Below are 19,190 nucleotides of genomic sequence, written 5' to 3' on the forward strand. Positions count from 1 at the left end.
AATAGACTTTTGCTAAAATTACTACAAAACGATGATGCGCTAAATCATATGCTACTTATAAAATAGTCACATATGTTGTTTTAATAAGGCCCAAATTGACAAGAATGCCAATGAATGGTTTATACAGTACTTGCAGCTTTGATTGTTTTATATGCCTTACAGCCATAATAGAGACAAAACCTGGGACTGCTTTGTGATCTCATGTATAAATTTTATTAAATGTTCTTGTTGCATTTCTGACAGAACAGTATATTGATATGACATGATTGTTGTAGTGCAGCAGTGATTAGGAGTCAGATGTTTGAAAATGTTTTAAATTCCTTGTTGTTAAATGCTAATCTTCTATGTCTCTGAACAATATGAACCTAGAAGTGTCATATGTGGTGGTTGGTGGTGGTGAGGAGAGACGCAGAGACCCACATAGTAGGAGAAATAATTAATTTAATGAAGAGAATTGCTCAAAACAGTTCAGATCTCAGGCAGCACGGCCGAGCGGAAACATGCCGACACAGGACTTCACAGTTCTACTGTGCCGGCAGACGAACTATCATAGACATTAGACGCACATTTGACAAGGACCCGACAAGAGACCGAGACAACAGGTGGACTTAAATACACAGGGAGGGTAATCGGGTAACTAGACACACCTGGGAAGCAATCAACAGGGAAGACGCAGAGACAGAGACTCACAGGACAGAAACTGAACACAGAAAATCCTTAAAAATAAATACACAGAAACACGGATCATGACAAGAAGCAGAATATTAAAACTAGAAGCAGAATATTAAAACTTAAGCTAAGCCAAATTAAGTAAAGTTCATTTATAGCACATTTCAGCAACAAGGCAATTCAAAGTGATTTACACCATGAAAACATAATACAGTAACTAATCGTGAAACAAGCAATAGACAATAGATTTTGTCAAATGCCATCATCAAAATCATCAAGCAAATTTCAGAGTTCCAGTTATTATTAATTAAAGACAACTTTAAACAGGTGAGGTTTTAGCCTTGATTTAAATGAACTTGGTGTTTCGGCTGTTTTGCAGATTTCTGGAAGTTTGTTCCAGATTAAAGTTCCTTTTCACCATAAAAACAAAACGTGGTTTGGTTCTGGTTCTGGAGATGCAGGGTAGAATTTCCCTCAAAGACACAGAGCTCTGCTTTTCTTAGCTCTTTGTGAGTTACAGTTTTCTAGACTCACGGGACATTTTTTAGGTACACCTTACTGGTATTGGGTTGGATCTCCTTCCCCCTTCAGAACTCCTTTAAATCGTGGTAAAATTTCGACAAGGTATTTTGGTCCATGTTGACAGAACTGCATCAAATAGTTAATAGGAAATTTTCAGCTGCATATCCATGAGGTTGTTTTCTTATTCCCCTATATTTCAGGATCTTGGGTTGTTTTGGGGGGTTTTTCTGGGCTTATAGTTTCGTTCATTTTCTATCTGTGTTTTGCTTTAGCTATTCTTTATTTTGATTGGATCAGTTTTGTGTCTTGTTTTACTTTAATTCATTCTTAGTTTATTTAGATCCGTTTTATTATTCTTTTCTTGTGCTTGAGGCGTTTTTGTAATGATTAGATTTACTTCCCAGTTCCCGATACTCTCTCTTTTTCTCTCCCTCAGGCAGCCTTCTGCTCTCCCCTCACAGCTGCAGGCCCAATTTTTAAGCACCTCTCCTTCAAGTTCTCGATTTATCAGTTTTCATAAAATTATTCTGCTTCACTCATTGCCTTCTCAGCATTTTGGGTCCTACTTCCGTCTTCACTACCACACTTCATGGCACCACAACCCCCAGTCAGACTGTGAGCTGCTGTTTATGGAAGCTGCTGGAGTGCATTGAAATTCTGCATCGGATTATTTGAACTTTGTAACATGGTGCATTATTCTGCTGAAAGTAGCCAATGGATAATGGATACAATGTGGCCATAAAGCGATGGAGACAGTTAATAGAAACAGATGACACAGTTGGTACTAAGGGTCCCAAAAGGTGCCCAGAACATATTATCCACACCGTTGCACCACCAACAACCTCAAGCATTGCTACAAGGCTGAATGAATCGATTCTTTCACGATTGATCCCTCCATGTATTTGTTGCAAGTTAGATCAACGCATGCTGAGACGATGTTTTCCCAATTGTTGCCTTGAAAATCTGTTCCCATACAATTTCCCTGAGCCAGCAGTGAGTCAGGACGTCAGTTTCCTCTTCTTAGCAGCCGGCGGTGACATCCGTTGTGGTCTTTTGCTGCTGTAGCACATCTGCTTGAAGGCTCGAAGTGTTGTGAGGAGGGCTGGGAGAGGGGTGTTGTATTGGTTGGTTATCTGAGCTACTGCCAGTGTTTTGTACTCTAATACACATTTTCTTTACAGACGTGACAAAACAAGACCTCTCCTTCCACACAAGTGTCGCTCACTGAATGTTTTCACTTTTTCAAGGCATTCTCTGTATGGCTGAGCGAAGACTGAATGTGAAAATTCAAGTAGACCAGTGGTTTTTGAAATCGTCAGAACAGTCTTTCTGGCACCAACAACAATGCCACAGTCAGAGTTGCTTAAATACCCTTTCTTCTCTATTCTGATGCTTGGCTTGAGTTGTCTTCAGCATGTCTAGAGGCCTACATGCATGGATTTGCTCTTTCAGTTGCTATTTGAGTTAAAATGCAACCGAACCAACCAACAAAGTGGTTCTTCTTTTTTTCTCTAAATTGCACTACGTAATAATTTGTTATATTTGATTTAACCGATTAAATTACTGAACACTTTGTCAAAGTGCGTGTTTATTCATATGGCTAAACGCCTGTCGGTCATTGAAAGGGTGAAGGAATCTTTTCTCTGGTTCGCCGTCTTCCACGTTACATTTGCAACAGAGAATCCAAGTATTTGTGTAAGTAGCACTTTATGAAAATAAAATCCTCAAACTGTGGTCTAATTAACTCTCATGAAAACACAGCATTCACAACACTGCAACCTTTTCCTTATTTTTATATAAAAACAATATGATTTGAAAATAAATATGCTTTACTGTTTTACATAGGCACAAAAAAAACATGTTAAAAGTGTAGAAGACACAAAAAATATCTTATAATAGAGGCTCTAAGACTGATGGCGGTCAGAATGGAGATCCAATTTTTTTTAAATTTGTGGTTGTGCTATGGTAGTGTGTACTTAGCTGCTAGCAGTAGTTTATTGTAGTAGAGTAATTCCATTTTGCACAATGAACAAAACACAAACTTGTTACTTTCTTAAATACAATTTAGTAACTCCTACGGGCAGGTGAACACTTTCATTCGACCACACATTCATACCAGACACACTCAAAGTTAAAACTCTACATGGCACTTGCCCCCCTTAGATGACAAGGGCTTGAAATAGAGATGTCATTGGTAAGGCAGTACAAATAATCCATTTAGGGAATGTTAACATATCATTTTTGATTTTTTTTTTTTTTAAACTGGTTTTATAGAAAAGCACAGAGAGCCTCCATGCTGAGCATAACCATCAGTGACCTTACACATATGGAAAAAAAAGACAGCTACAAGTACATAACACAGCATACATAAATAGACCAAATTAAATATGTGTACACGACTGAATACTGAAAAATACTCTATAACATTATAAATTATCTAGAATGGACGATGGCATAAAGGGATATTGACTATGTACAAGGACAGAGACGATGTATAATCAATGAATTTGTAGTGTTCCATAAAGAAAACAACTTTGACAATCTCCTCTTTGAAGAGGAAGCAAAAAAAATAATTTAAAAAGCACTCAAAGGATTTCTCAGTACATTGTGTCAGGCACAGTTTTCAAATGGAATCAAACTACAGTATATAGGATATTTTCAGTGGTTTTCTTGTAGCACATCGCAAAACATTAAATGCTATATCAACGACCAGTATCCCTTTGAAAGTATATGGCACCGTCATTCTAGAGTCCCGTCCGAGCGCAGCGCAGCGTCCGAGCGCAGCGTCGTCGGCATGAGAGAGTCCACAGGAGTCCTGCAAATGTCCTCAGAGGGAAGCGTTCTCGAGCAGGGACAGTTTTCCGTCCCGTTTGTCGTGTCCGTTTTCTCCAAGCGTGTCAGCCAACGAAAGTCCAACCATCATCTCAGAAAGCAAAGCACACCCACGTCTTCTTCAGTCTCACCCGCCGTTTTAGAAGTTAAATATATCTAGAGGTTTTGCTTGTTATGACTGACGTACAACCACAGTAGACTCGTATCCAGTGAAGTATCTCGCACAACGAATTGACAATAAGACCACATCTGCGTCGAAAGCCTGTTAGAAATGCAAAACCACATGACGGCTACTTCGCTTTTTAGTCAAATGATGGGTTTAGTTATTTGTTTCTGTAGCAGCATAACAAATCTGTACTTTTTTTTCTCTTTTAATGTGATCTATATACACACAGATATACAGAGGGAGGAAACTTCAGTCTTTCTCTTTGTTCTGTCAGTCCGGGGGGAATGCTTTCCAAAGAAAAGAGCTTAGGGTATAAAGGTCAAAGTGCTGTGCTGTGAAATATCTTTAAAATGTTCCTTCATCTTGTACATCTGGTGCTGGCACCTCTCTCATCTTCTCGGCTTGTCACATCTAAACAGGAAGAGACAACAAAAGATAAAAAAGGGACATCAGTTAAACAGTTAAGAGCAAGGGGAAGATAGCCGAAGAATAACAACAAGAAGACAAGTGCCTTTACAACAGGAATTCAGAAAGCGAAAATCAGAAAGTGAAAAGTTAGTGATGCCTCAAGCTTGCATCACCTGGTGCTACTAAATGTCTCACAGCTGTGACAACTTATTTGGCCACTTGGAGCAGCTATTGTTTGGTTTTAAGCAGTGGTTTAGCATTTGCTCGTTGTATTCAAAAAAGTCCCAGGACCATTGCCATATTTGAAAAAAAAAAAAAACAAGTGTCCTTTTTTACACCAACATGGTGATATTAATTGTCTTCATGGTGATGAAATGGCTAATAAGAAAAAAATATATTTTTTGTACCACTTGAGGTGATAAGTCAAAAAAGAATCTTACCAACCAGAACAGAAATTAAAGCTAGTCAACACGCTAGCAACTCAGCAGTTTGTCAATCACAAATAAGCTCCTCGTCAATCTATATCTAAAAACCATAATTTACCAACTGAATATAATGCAATGCCAACAATGTCAAATGAACGAATCCCCTAAGGCACAAGGAATTTGTTTACCATGCAAGCCGGCGAAGTGAGATTTAAATTCAACTAGATCTCTCGAGATTCTAGGGTGACGCTTTAGTACCAAATTCAGTCTATTGCAAACTAGTTTAATATACCATGAGCAGATCTAATTTCTTGTGCACTTTTTCCAAACACTTCATGTGACTACGACGTCATTCTCTCCAGGAGTACAACAAGCTCATAAGGATTTCAGGCACTAAAGGAAACAGCTTTTGTTTCCTCATTGAAATCTTTTAACACTTTCTCACTATTTCTAGCACTCCATCCCAAAGTTAGACCGCAGTTTTTCATGGTCAGAATTTGCCACTAACCAGTAATATGGTTTAAGGTTTGTAGCTACACCAGCCAAAAATGTTACTCTCTTTAAGTCAGAAAACTTATAAAGATGATACAAGAAATGTGTAGATGTAGAAAAAGGAAATGACATGCAACACAGGTACAATGCTTTGTTAAGTCTAACCCCTTGTTAACACCAGACGCAGTTGCAACGAATTTCTGATGTCTGTGTCGGTTGCATCCACTCTGGTCTACGTCTCTGTTTTGACCAAAACTTTCAGCGGGGTTGCTGAGTTTTTGGAGGCTGCTGTGCGCTGAACGACTTGAACAAGAAGTCGGACTTTGAAACACCATTTCGACTAAAATAAACTTTTCTTCCAAACTGGAACATCCACTACGTTGGTGGAATCAGCTGAGAATTTCTTTCATGGATGAAGAGAGATTAAGCAGTTGGGGGGCACCTCCCTCTGCCGACATGTGAATGTGGGCCCCATAATGTATTTTGCTCAGGCTGGAACGAAGTGGGACCGGACAAACAATGAGCTTCTTGTATGAGACCCTCTTGGCTCTACTAAATGCAAACGTATCTGCAAAACCATTTGGGAACCCTACGTGGGTCTTAGCTGGATCTCAGTTTAAATTGTGCAAGACGTCCATATGGGTTCTCTCTATGTAAGAAGAGTTGCCATGCAAAAAAAAAAAAAAAACAGGTTCATTATGCAACATGCGGACAATCCCATCTATTTTCCTGACTGGATCTTGCATGACAGCATTGACAATGCCATAGATCATGGGCTGTTAAAATTCCCTGCAGGAATTTCAGACGTAGAAAGCAAGGGGAAAGTTTTTTCATAACTTCCAGATAGACGTATACCACAGAAACGTGATATTTAGCTTGAATTCATTCGATGTGCGCAGTCTAACAGCTGCTACGCTCTCTTTCCGAGGTGATTTCTGGCCGTGATATTAAACCGCAAGATAAATCGCACAAAGTACCCAGAATACAATGCAACTGCGTCCAATGGAAACAAGGGGGGTAACAAGCCAACTACAGTAGCTGCTACAAGTTTCAAAGTTGAATGTTTAGTTAGTTGTGTTATTTAATAAAAAAAATAAAAAAAGAAAAGCTATCTATGTCTTCTAGTTCCGTTCAAAGACAATCTACTAAAGTTGACTTCAGCTAAAGCAGCAGCGCTTACTTGCAGGTCTTCTCGTTGAGCTCTAGCTGGCGTTCTTTACAGTATTCAACTGTGTGTTTGCAGGAGCACCGGCAGGTTGAAGGGTCCTGCACAAACAAACGCTTTCTCCTCTCTGCGCAGTTATCACAACATGGCTCACAGACACTGGACAGACAGAGACAAAGACAGAGATGGGGAGGAAGAGGGAGAGGCAGATTATAACAGGATACTATTACCACCTGTGACAGGTCGCCCTAAGGTCAACCCTTTTTTATAATGCCCCAGTTGCTCCTCCAAGCCACTGCCAGGAATCCCTGCATGTGACACTTTTGGCAGCATTGCACACAGGTTCCCACAGAGCAAGCAAAAGGAAAAAAATAAAATAATCAAGCTTTAAAAATGAAACCTCATCTCCCATCCCTTCCACATTGATCGAACCACTCACAAAAAAGTTGGGTTAGACATGCAGTCAGCAAAGCTCTAGACCACTTCATGCACAGCAGAATGACACGTAGCAGCACCGAGCTGCAGGTAAATGACAGCACACTTCTTGCTCTCGCTCGTCTGATAAAGAATACTCAAGGGTCTGTTTTGTGCACCATTAAGAACGTTTCAATTTTATTGAGTAAAACTGAAAACTGCGATTCTCACAGATAGACATGAGATTCAAAAACAGAAACGGAAAAGGTTTTAAATTACATTTCGGAATAAGGCTCAGAAATTCCACTGACATCAGTGTACAAATAACAACCGAACATACAGACAGAATATGTTCACAATATCTGCACTGGAGAAACATGAGGTCATCTTTATGTTAGTTTTTGAAAAAAAAAAAAAAAATTAGTTACTTGAACGGTCTCAGACACAAAAGTAGGCAACAAGGAAACAAACAAAAAAAAATCTGTACTTGCCAAACAAATCAAAGGAAAAACAAAAAAAAACGAAAGGAAATAAAGGCTATAGATAGCAATCATTCATATCTTCACATTACATAAAAATGTACCAGCATTAAGCTCAGGACAACAAAAACAGTTTTTTAAGATGAAAAGAACAGAGAGAGGCAGAGAGACACAGCAAAGCGACACAGACTCAACACTGAAGACAGGACCATGATTACAATCTCGCTGATCCCAGCACAGATAACCGAATAGTATGAGGCAGTCTAAAGCCATGCTGGTGGTTCTGTGATCTGCTGTAGGAAAAGGTCTGTCCTTCAGCTAGCAGCTCATTTCAAATCAGCTTATTACAAATTTCTTAAGCATCCCTATCCATCTTTTAAGCCAACTAGGTGTTTGATCCTCCGGTTTCTGCTGCTGAATCTGATCCCAATCATTGGTCCAGTCTTTGCCATAAAGGTGTGGAGTGAGGGGGCCATACTTGCAAATATCTTTGCGCAAATTAGTTGGTGTTTTTGGAGATGGTGACATGGGTTATATGGCTTATTTTTACAAGGTCGGATATGACAAACTCTTCCCTGTGTGTATTATGTGTAAGTTTTTTTGCAAGAACACATTAGCAGCAATACCCGGCAGACAGGCCAGCTCAGACACATGTGCTCTCAGAATTATGAAAAGCATGACTGACGAGACAAAGTTAGGACAGTACACGGAAGCGACATGCTAACTGATGTGGCCGACGGATAAATTAAATGGCACAAAATTAAAAAGGGCAAAAGAGCTCCTCCCAAATTAGCTTAATTATGAGAAGCGCAACACTCAGGTGCAGGTAGGTGGAGAAGGCGGAGCTGACATACGCATCGTGAATTGTTTTGTCACGGTTTTTCTTTCGCTTTCTCTTTAGGCCTTTGCCTTTGCCTGTCCGGGGTTTTCTGCAAGAGAAAAAGGACAAGAACCCAAAGAAATGCCTGAGAGACTGGCAATAAAGATGAACTGGTACGCTGACATCTTAAACTGATGACAACTATAGCCAACATTGATATTTTTTGTATGATGGTAAAAGAAAAATGATTCCATTTGAATGAGAAATTCCTGCTTGTATTAATAATAAGAGGAAAGCCATATCCCAGTGCGGATAACGTACTTTCCTTGAAATTGGTAAAACAAGAGACACACCCAGATCTAGCCACATCCCGCTGTTTTTTAAATATAATGTGCTATCTGTGAGAAAATCAATTCATTGTCCAGCTTGGCTTCAAAGGCCTTTTTTTTTCCCGGCATGATTGGTCTTATAAAATGGTACAATGACTCTGGAGAGAGTGAAACCAATTAACGGTTGTGAGGCTTCGCCGTGGGCGGAAATTTACCGGATGAATCGAGGACAAAAGGCTTGGACTTCACCAAAACGGCATCTTTCAACATTATCTGGGTCAACTCTTTAGGGCCGATTCAACTTGTTTCAGAATGGGGCACAATGAGAACAAACAGAAGTGTGCTTATCAAGCGTACACAAGGGGCTGGATGCATAAACGATGCGTGGGGACAACAATCATGAGTGCGCTTTTCTTCCCAACGTACCAAAACTTGTAAAGGGAGATTGTGGAGGTTAAAATCTTCCCAACATATTGATTACACCGCATGTTTTTAAATTTGACAAAGTGAAAATAAGTTTTTCTCTTTCCTCTTGGTGTCTTAGCTTCAAATTCACTGGCTTTGTGCTTTGTCTTTGCAGTTGTGTTCATTGATATATCTGGCATGTGATGCTAACAGAGCTTTTTATATGCAAATGACTCACGATTTAATATATATGTATGTAATCACTCATGGGTCAAGATTGGAATGCAAAGCAGACTTGTTTAGTATGTTTGTAAAACAGGGCATTGCTTCACAAATGTGTTCATATGAAGTCCAAAAGACTTTGTTGGGTGTCTACACACAGTTTTACGCACTCGGCCCCTTGTGTTTCACAAGTGCAGGCTGGAGTTAGACACAATTTCAGTCACTAACTCGTGTTATTGCAAATCACGGCAAACACGTTAAAGGCTTTATAGTTACGAAGTGCAAAAGGAAAACTTTTAACTCTGTTTCTGTAAGGGAGATTTTGCCACCAAGTTTCCACATCAAGATATGAACCTACAACCCTCCAAATACTGGGAATCAATGGATGTTTTTAGTGTAGTTGTTTAGTTTATAATCCTTGTCTTTATTTCGCCAAGAAAAATGAATCGATTGTTGATAGTATTTGCCTGTATGTTCTATCTAAACACAGCCAAACAAAAACATTCAAAGTTCTGTTTCACCTGATTTTTGTCAAAACCAGTCAATTTAGCAGTTCAAAAGAGTAATGTACCGATTACAGTCACACAGCAGCCAGATAGCTGGGTGACTTAAGGCCTGTGCTGCTCGGCAAGAGATGAGAAATCACCGCGTGAGAGGGACTACAAAACTAAAATGACTTAATTAATTCAGCTGTGGTTTGGGCAGAGACATTTATTTTTTTGTGTTTTTGTGATCGCCTACGATTTGTTAGAAATCTGAAGTGGGCATGGTTATAATTTCCAAGTAAAACCTATAAGGACTTTTACAGGTGTTTTGAACTTGAGTGATTGTGAAGTCTGAGATGTAAAGGGCCAGAAAGAACTTTGTTCTTGTTTGTGTCGCAGGTGAAAGTAAAAAGTGATGCATCTCTCTGAAGTGGAGAGATGCATCATGCACCTCATATATTGCTATAAACACACACCAGATTTAAACTGAGTCGAGACAGAGGAGGTCATTGAATTTCAGCCAACGAGAGTTTCTTCAGAGGCGGTTATGATTGAAAGTAAATTTCAATAGAACAAAACTAATAAGATGTCAGTTGCCACAGATGGGTTCTGTGGGTACAACACTTTTTTTTTTTTTATGTATGATGTCCCTCTGAATTATAAGCTACATAGTGCTAGCCTAATTTTTTATTTATGAAGGACTGTTTAGAGATGATTTCTCTTTAAGGATTCCCACAAATGTTCTATTCCAAAATTGTGTTCCAGATTTTAAGATCAGTTTTTGACATTCAGTTTGCCAAAAATAAATGTTATCATCAAAATAAAAACCCATTCAAAAAGTCTATACATTTCTCAAATTTAGATTTTTCATCTAAGAAAAAAAAATCAGGAAACTCATACTTTTGTCTATATGTCATCTTAAAGTTTTTATACTTATCCAAACTTGTAAAAAAATCAAATCAAGCTCCATAGTTTTACATCTCAAAGCACTGAAACAAATATACAAACAACTTTGTTCTCAATAGTGCGTGTTTTTATGAGAAGAATGAATTGTAATTCTGCAAAATGTTTGATGCACAGGTGAAAGCTGATTATTGCTATCCTTGGACATCTGCCATCATATTACAGCTATGCAGCTATATTCAAACAGAATTCTTTCTCTTTTTTTTGTATTTCTGCCTGTTTTCATCTCTCGTTCTGCTTATTAACCCCAAACAGATTGACAATGCAGGCCTTATTCGAGGGGAAACTTAACACCAGCCACAAAGACATGAAGCCATGCTCACGGCACAGTGAGAACTTGCTACGTGACAGCATTAGCATGGTAATGTTTGGCAGCGTTCTATTCAACAAGTTTAGCCTTGTAGTTAGCATTCAAACAGTTGGTAATTGGTGTTACGGAGGCCTCACTGGAATGTTGGTTGATCATCAATCAAAGCAATTTTTGTTCACGAGGACCTTTCATAAGAGGTTGAGGATTTGATTCATTACAACGCATCTTCTGCAGCTCATGAATATGTGTCCCAGATTTCATCTCTTTCATCAAATATTTCACAATGAACAGCGACCATTAAAGTCACTGAGACATTAGAGGAAAAGTGAGAGTTTACAAAAGCCAGGCATATTCCTCTGAGGGCCGTGGATGTCTAATGTAATCGCATCCAATGTCTGTGGTGAACTTTCTTCTGGAACAAAGTAGAGCGCCGACTGGCAAAACAAAGCAAGGCTAGTATCGACGTTCCGCAAGCGCTTCTGCTAGCAAAACCACACATTTAGTTTTAACTGTTCAAGGAAACACTTTGTATTCTAGTCACAAGGTAACATTAACAGCCCGGAAGCCTCCAGTTGGACCAGAATGTGGAACAGGATGGTAAATATGTCACTAACCGATCCACAAAACAGGATGTGTGCACATGTAAAGGCTTCCTCTTCATCGGGTCTGATTTCCTAGTTGGACGTTGACAGTTAACTCGTTTCACAACTTCAGCAAGATGACTCACCCTGACAAACTCTGGGACCTCAGGAGAGGCAAGCAGGCAGCGATAAAACGAGAAAGAACATCTGAAAGCGTCAGAAGCAGAAGTTGAATGACCCCCGGGATCATCCCTTTGTCGAAACACACCACCAATGACAGACTTGTAAACAGTTGAGACAAGGTCAGAGAGAAGGTCTTAAATCTGAGCCTTATCTATATGACAGACGGCCCAACATAAAAACCAAAATATGGCCGACAACAACAGCCGCGCAGTGGAAAAATATTAACAAGTACCCACAGAGGGAGATTAAAGAGCCTTAATGACCGTTAGAGCGGCGACTCGTGTGGCGTGGGACAGGCAGTATCACTAAAGGCGGACCATGAACCAAACAGCTTAACAGCACTTCAAAAAACACTTATCTATATCAGAGCAATTAGAAGCGGGAGTAACAGAAGTTAAGTGGGATGTAAACAGGTTGAGGGTAGAGAGCAGGATTATAAAAAATGCGATAGAAAAGTCAGGAAAAGGTGTTGGTGGGGCAATGGCCTCATCAAGTCAGTCATTCACCTGTTGATTCAGTCACCACTCTCAGCATTTATCAACCGAACACAGCATGCTAATCCCAGATGATCCTATGTGTCGTATATGCTGAGTGTAAATTATTGCTATGGAGTGTTTTATGTTGGATTTGACAAAGCATTGCAATACGCACACAAAAGGAAGGAAAAATTAACTGGTACATCACTTGAGAGAGTAGAGTGTAGTTACACAGATTAAGAGAGGGATCATTTGCAAAGCAACATGAAACCTGAATTTCCCCCTCCCGCAATGTCCCAATCTCCATGCAGAGAGAGCTGAGGTACTCACTTTTCTTTCTTTTCTCGGACTTCTGTCTTTAACCTGAAAGGGAGCAACAGAAACACGATGTTAGGACACAATGAGCTGCCTGTTTAGCTGGTGAACAGATGCCCGTCAAAACCATTGAGGTTATACTTCAGCACGGGTTGACACACATTAATCTTCTCAAATCACGTTACATCACTGCCATGACATTTACAAGAAACAGTGCTAAAACTAGCTTCCACTTTCAAATGCCTTTCATTCAACTTGGTCAATGAAACAAAGCGGTTGGGAAACAAAGCAGATCACCGTAGACTGAGGCACGGGAATTGGGGGGGGGCGTGAGGCGAGTCTGGCGTTCGTCGACGGATACATACCTACAAACACGTCCGCAATTGAGAACTAAGAGGTTTGTTTCACTTTTTGTGACAGCTCTTGTCGATAAGAGAGTGTGGAGCAATAACTCTGCTGGCAACCTCCCCAGGCAGCCGTCTGCCAATAAAGTTAGGAAACAGTGTTTCCCCTGAGATGGTCCCAGACTCCTGGCCAATGTTTGGTTTGACAAACTGTTGCAAGATCCCCACATTTCCAGTATATCGGATGAATAAATTAAGGATAAATTATGTAAGCATGTGCATTGTTTAGAGAGTGACGCCTCCTGCATCAGACAGAGACTATCTGGTTATTGTGTCTGGATGCTTCAGCAAGGCCAGTGTTACATCTTGCAAGAACACAATGAAATGTACTTGCACTGAAATTTACCAGATTCTTTTTTTGGCCTTGGTTCATTTCTGCACCATGTTTAAAGGAACTAATTTGAGCAGTTTGAAGAGTCATAATGTTGATAAGATGGGAAATGCTCAATTAAAACTTGGACTTTAATATTGTGTAGTTGTCTGCTAAATGTTTTCAAGAAATGACAAAAGTCTTCTGTGACGTTGGGTTTTTGGTGGCAAACTTAAAAAAGCTGTAAAATACTGATAATTTGAGTTATTTTTGTATTTATGAAATAAACTAAGTTTTCTTTAAAGGCTTTTAAAGTCTTGGTTGTATTGTGAATCCAAGCGAAAGGTTCATTATTTTGTCTGCTGCTTTTGTTTTTAGGTTTTATATCATTAGAAAAATGGTTGTAGTTAAAAGAAATATTTTGAAATTGACATTGAAATAAATCTATTTCTTACGTTCTTACTTTATGATTTTGTTGGACTTTTAGAAAATTGTACAATGAGGTCATACATTTATATCTAAAGAGCTGGGAGGACAGAGGAGGGATGATAATCAAAAATCTAAAATGATGCTTTCTTCATTTAGGGCAGCAGGAACAAAAATCAAAAGAACTAAAATATTAGCCACCAACTTTTTTGGCCAATATAGATTTTTGTTTTTCTTTGAAATCTGACCTCCTGAATCCAATGTTTTTTTTGGGTTTTTTTTATATGGATTTTAAGAAATAAAAGAGACAAAAACCATAGCAGTAGCCCTTTTGAATCTAACCGAAAATGCAAGAGATACAACATGATCTGACTTTTCTGATATGTTATCAAAACTCAAAAAACATGCATCCAATTATATGACAGGTTTGTTGATGTACAAACCAAAAATGGTGGGAGTTCTTATTTTTGATTCATTTAATTAGTTCACCTCCAGGTGACAAACACATAGGCAAAGTCAGACTCCAGTTTGAACTAACTGCACAGACATGGGGCGTAGAGCAGCAGTTGTGTAACTTTTTGGGCCTTGGTCAGTAGTGTCCCTGCGTTGTTTGTTTTCTTTTCAGATTTTTCTGTAGCATGGGAGGACGAGGCATGTCCCCTCTGAGCTGCTGCGTCATTACTCAAACCCCTACTACCATCATAATCAGAATGTGGAGAAAAAAAAAGTCTTCAATAGTAAACAGAAACTCAAGGACAGAAAAGAGCTCTGTCAATGATTAGCTGGGACACAGCTATTCATTAGTTGAAGATGATGACGTTTGTTCCAGTTTTTGTCATGTTTAGATTTGATTATTCCAGTTTTAACACGTGTATTCTGTTTTTAACATTAACACAGTTCTTTCTATGGAAAATAGCAAATAAAAAGAAACAGGAAGGTATTTTTTTGAGTTTACTATCCTCAATTTAAGAGGAAGATTTGCTAAGCTTCTCAAATTAATGATTACATTAAGATAAGACGCTTATGTTACTTAATACTCCTCAAAAGGCCCTTCACAACCTTTGTGTCTAACTGCACCAGCCAATAGCCATCAACCAAACTCCTGATACTCTGCGCCATCTCTAACTGTGACCATTTGTTGGTTGCACTAGAAATGACATCTGTGCAATTCTCTGACTGACATTATGGCTCAGGAAGTGACCAAGAACAAGACTCCTACATAACCACAGTGGTCCAAGCCATGGCGTGTGGTTCCAGGCAGGACCTGTTACATGCCACAGAGCCGCAGCTATGCTGCGGAAAGATGATAAATTCAAAACTCGGCAAGACGTCGGCCGTGATATGTTGGAACCTGTTCAGGACTTTCCTTTAAAAAGGCCCAGCCGAGTGGAAGAAGGCAAGATAAGATGCCAATCTGGATGATTTGCATACATTGAATGTGTCAGGGGCAACCTGCAAACAACATGACGTGTTTGACTGACCTTGACTCTGCTGCACAATGGTGCAGTGATTTGCTTTTTAGAGATGCTGTGTGTGTGTGTGTGTGTGTGCGTGTGCGTGCGTGTGTGTTCGAGGTTTCTTACCTACACTCACATGCGCTGTGTTCTGTAAAACTCATGAAAATGTCATTTTGTTGCCTTTGGAGTTTTATTCTTTTAATCTGTAAAAGAGGAGAGAGATTTTAATTAGAGTTACATTCTGTACTTCATATTTCTTTAACTTTTTTTTTTTTTACATTTCATTATGTTGCAACGATAAACATAGAAAGTTAAAACAAGCACAAGTTAACATTTTCTTCAGAGACAAACCAGAATATCTGTGTTCAGCACATTTCACCTGGTGGAACTTAGTATAAATACTGCTGTTTTGTGGAGGTAGTGGCAGCATCGTGATGTGGGGGTGTTTTTCTGGACAGGGAAGCTGACGGTTGAAAGCATTGGTTGACCCATGGAGACAATTCAAGAGGTCTGAATAGCTCTTGTAATTTGATCACTAATTTTAAATAACTTTAAGGGTAAATCACAAAGTTTTGGTCTGAGCCTAAAATTCATTTTAGCTTCAGATGTTATGAGCGTTAAGAGAACACGTTGGATTGTTTTATGTGATGGTTTGTGATGTTGTTATCAGTAAAAGTTTTCTAATCTGTAGTGGAGAGATGTCATTTAAGCTATTCATAGGTCCTCAATGTGTTAGCTGACGCTACCTGTTGAAATGACTCGAGCAGATACGATCCACTCTTGCGTTTCCTTCGCCAAGTCCGAGTTATTACGCTTAAGTTGCTGTGCGCTGCATAAATCCGCCTTATCAATTGCCCCACTTCAGTCCACTCTAAGTCCGCCAGAGTGGAATGAACTTTTGGATTTTGCGACGCGATGTCAATTGTGCAATATAATCTAAGCTGGTGATTTCCCGGTTCAGCAGTTGTTTGAAAATTATCCCGGTGGACTCACGATCAGCTGATTAGGCTCAACCAGCTTCGGCTGACGCAACCTTCGCACAGAAACTCTAAAACTGAACACAGAGACATATTTAGTCTTCAGTCTCATCTGAAAGTACAGGCCCACGTCCTCTATTCGCACAAACTTTAACTGTTTCCGTTTGCGTCGTTTTGACTTAGGGAATCTTTCTGACATGAGACGCTAGCTTGAAAATGTTTCTACAAACTTAAAGGAAAATGGAATCTGTCTATAATTGATAACGGTACAGTTACTAATGACAGTTTTACAAAAACTCACTCCAGAAAGTCTGTTAACTGGTACCAGGTAGAGCAGGAGCCGGGAGGTACAAAGTCTTGACGGGAGGAAAAAAAAAGTTCCTCTAAGGATTTATTAACACATTTTCTTTATTACACTAAAACTGTCCACATCAATGACATGTTTTCAGTAAGTGAAACTAATTCAGGCTAATTCAGATTATGTAAGCATATAATTTTGAAAAGCTCTTTGAGCTTTACGCACTTGGGCGCATCAAAGGGGATTTCTAAATGCCACGCTCTGTTGGGTCTTTCTGTTCAGAGTCTCTGGTGTGAAAATAAAGACAAATTGCTTGGCAATTAAAACTCCGACGTGTTGGTGTTGCGCATACGAATGCTAACCTCCATTGTGACGTTATAGGTGGCTGTCGGGGTGCATTGTAGCATCTCGTCGCTGCAGCAGCCGGCGCAGCGCTTCAGAACCACGCAGGACGGGATGAAGATGTGCTCCACCTCCTCTGGATACTCCTGCAGGATATCCACCAGCACCTCTCGGGGCTGACACAAACTCTTGTTGTACACCTCCATCAAGGGGATCACTGGGGAGACACAGGTAACGGGATCGGAGTTATAAACGTGGACACGCATCTGATTGGACATTTGAATAAAACGCAGGCATGTTGTGCAGTGGACAGCATTCAAAAGTACTTTGCTTATATGAGTCAAAAAAAAAAAAAAACTAACTGTCCCTCTTTACAAGCACTTACATAATTTATCATAAAGGTTAACAAGTTATTTTATCTATATAGCTACAATTTAGACTTAAACATCACCTCTTTGCACTGCTCTCTTTGATGATTTACATGCTACAGAGCTACAATAACAACTTTTTCACCTTCAAACTACTCCCCTCCTCCCTTTTTGTCTTTGCAGGAGTCCTGATCTTGTGAAAGATATTAGCAAACAGACTGACAACACCTCTGAAGCATTGCGGAGGCCATAACTGAGGCTGAAACAACCCAGAGGCCGCCGGCCCTCAGGGAGACTAAACCAACCATGCTGTGTCTGAGCAAAATCATGAAGCCTGGCTTGTGATTGTTCAAATTAGATTGGGCAATGCTGGCGATTGTGCAAAATGAAATTTTTGGAGACAAGAATTTGGCTCCAAAAATTCCTTTCTATAAATGAGTCTGGTGACCATAACACTTTCCCAGGTTAACCTCAAGTGGGACTGGACGCCACAAATTACATTTAAGGAGGTTAAACTGTTCTGGTTTACAGAGGAAAGGAAAAGCTAAATTTGAAGACACAAATCTCAGGGACATAAAGGGTCAGGCTACGTGGAATTCCAGTAGGGGGCGATAATTTCCTTTTTAATGTCAAGGTGAAATTCAAACCAGCCCTCTGATTGGCTGCGAGCCAGCAGAGAGCCCAGCACAGACTGTATTCCCACGGTGCCCTGTGGGACACCTACCGTCATGTGGACCTCTCTCTGCTTTCTCCGGTATGTGGGCACTCTGCAAGGAGGAAAAAAGAAAAAAAAAAGATTGCAGTTAGTTACAGTAGATTGTGCAAGAACTCTGAAAGAAAAGGACCCTGCTATTGCCCTTTGCTTATCCAATTCTGAGAAAGAACATGTTTGCATTTTGACATTTCTGAGGAACGTTGCTAAAATAGAAAAGCAACACCGGACACAATTCTGGGGACAAGTCCTTGTTTTGAACCCTGCGTGTCATCATTCTTTTAAATAGAAAATAAAATTCAGCCAAGAATTACATGGACATCAGCACACATTTTTTTATTTTTTTAAGGTTGGTCAGTCCTTGTTTTTATGTAGGCTAGAAAAGCACCTCTAAAATTTTATATTCTTATTCAAAATTCAAATTCAGTTCTAAAACTTTTGTTGAATATCACACCACCCGACTTAAGTCTTCAATAGAGCCAGACCAAACTATAAGCAAACTATGCTGCTGCTTAGAGCCCATAATTCACTTACATCTTCAAAATTGTGATTTTTTGTCAAAATTCCTCTAACGGAAATGGAAAATTTAGCTTCAGCCACAATATAAAATACCAGACAAATGCACAATAGTTACTGTTACGGAGTAAAACATAAATAGGTTTCACGGAAATATTGCACTTTGGAGGGCAAAATGAGTAGACCAGAGAGACCTTTGTCTCCACCACTAATTTAAAGCTATTTATTTACAGTTTGTACAGTTGAATTCACTGCTAGTAAACCATGAAACTAAGCGTGTTAAATGCACAACATGAACAAAATCAAGGGAAAAAAAGTCAAAATTTTGCCCAAGGCCCCAAGTAATCTATGACCAGCCCTGGTCCGAACACAGTTTCACATTGTTTAGACAAAAAATAATAATTATTTAGCTAGATGTTGCATTTGGAGAGGGCTTATTAACTATTATATTGCCGCAGGGTGTTCTTCCTTATGGAGCTAAGTGGACTCTTTGAGCAGAAGATATAATGAGCCACATGGAAGTTCTGCCTCATCAACTACGTGGCAAAACTTTATAAACTTCGGAACCGCTGTTGGTTTGGTTTCAGCTTTCAAACCTTTTTAATGTGTGGCTCCGCAGCGAACCACGTTGTAATAACCGTTGCCATTAAAAACCATCGGGAATGTCTGCTTGCTCCTCTCTGGGTGTAGCTGTCACCACACCAGAGGGGCAAGAGGAT

At 39.6% G+C, this 19,190-nt stretch overlaps 1 protein-coding gene across 3 annotated transcripts in view; it reads right to left on the minus strand.

Moving 5' to 3' along the window:
• Window positions 1-2,999: 2,999 nt before the first annotated feature.
• Window positions 3,000-19,190, minus strand: part of vegfab (vascular endothelial growth factor Ab) — a 17,514-nt gene continuing 1,323 nt past the window's right edge. Inside the window, exons 2-8 of one of the 3 annotated variants that reach the window (XM_008398031.2) lie at window positions 17,968-18,010; window positions 16,896-17,092; window positions 15,385-15,461; window positions 12,677-12,709; window positions 8,427-8,501; window positions 6,695-6,838; window positions 3,000-4,600 (exon numbers count right to left, since the gene is read on the minus strand). In XM_008398031.2, the coding sequence (XP_008396253.1) occupies window positions 4,579-4,600; window positions 6,695-6,838; window positions 8,427-8,501; window positions 12,677-12,709; window positions 15,385-15,461; window positions 16,896-17,092; window positions 17,968-18,010 (591 nt within the window). In that variant the 3' untranslated portion in view covers window positions 3,000-4,578. The remainder of the gene's footprint in view (window positions 4,601-6,694; window positions 6,839-8,426; window positions 8,502-12,676; window positions 12,710-15,384; window positions 15,462-16,895; window positions 17,093-17,967; window positions 18,011-19,190) is intronic. The other 2 variants (XM_008398032.2, XM_017302317.1) reach the window with 2 other exon arrangements.

The sequence above is a fragment of the Poecilia reticulata genome, linkage group LG21 (assembly GCF_000633615.1).
Source record: "Poecilia reticulata strain Guanapo linkage group LG21, Guppy_female_1.0+MT, whole genome shotgun sequence".
Taxonomy (NCBI): Eukaryota; Metazoa; Chordata; class Actinopteri; order Cyprinodontiformes; family Poeciliidae; genus Poecilia; species Poecilia reticulata.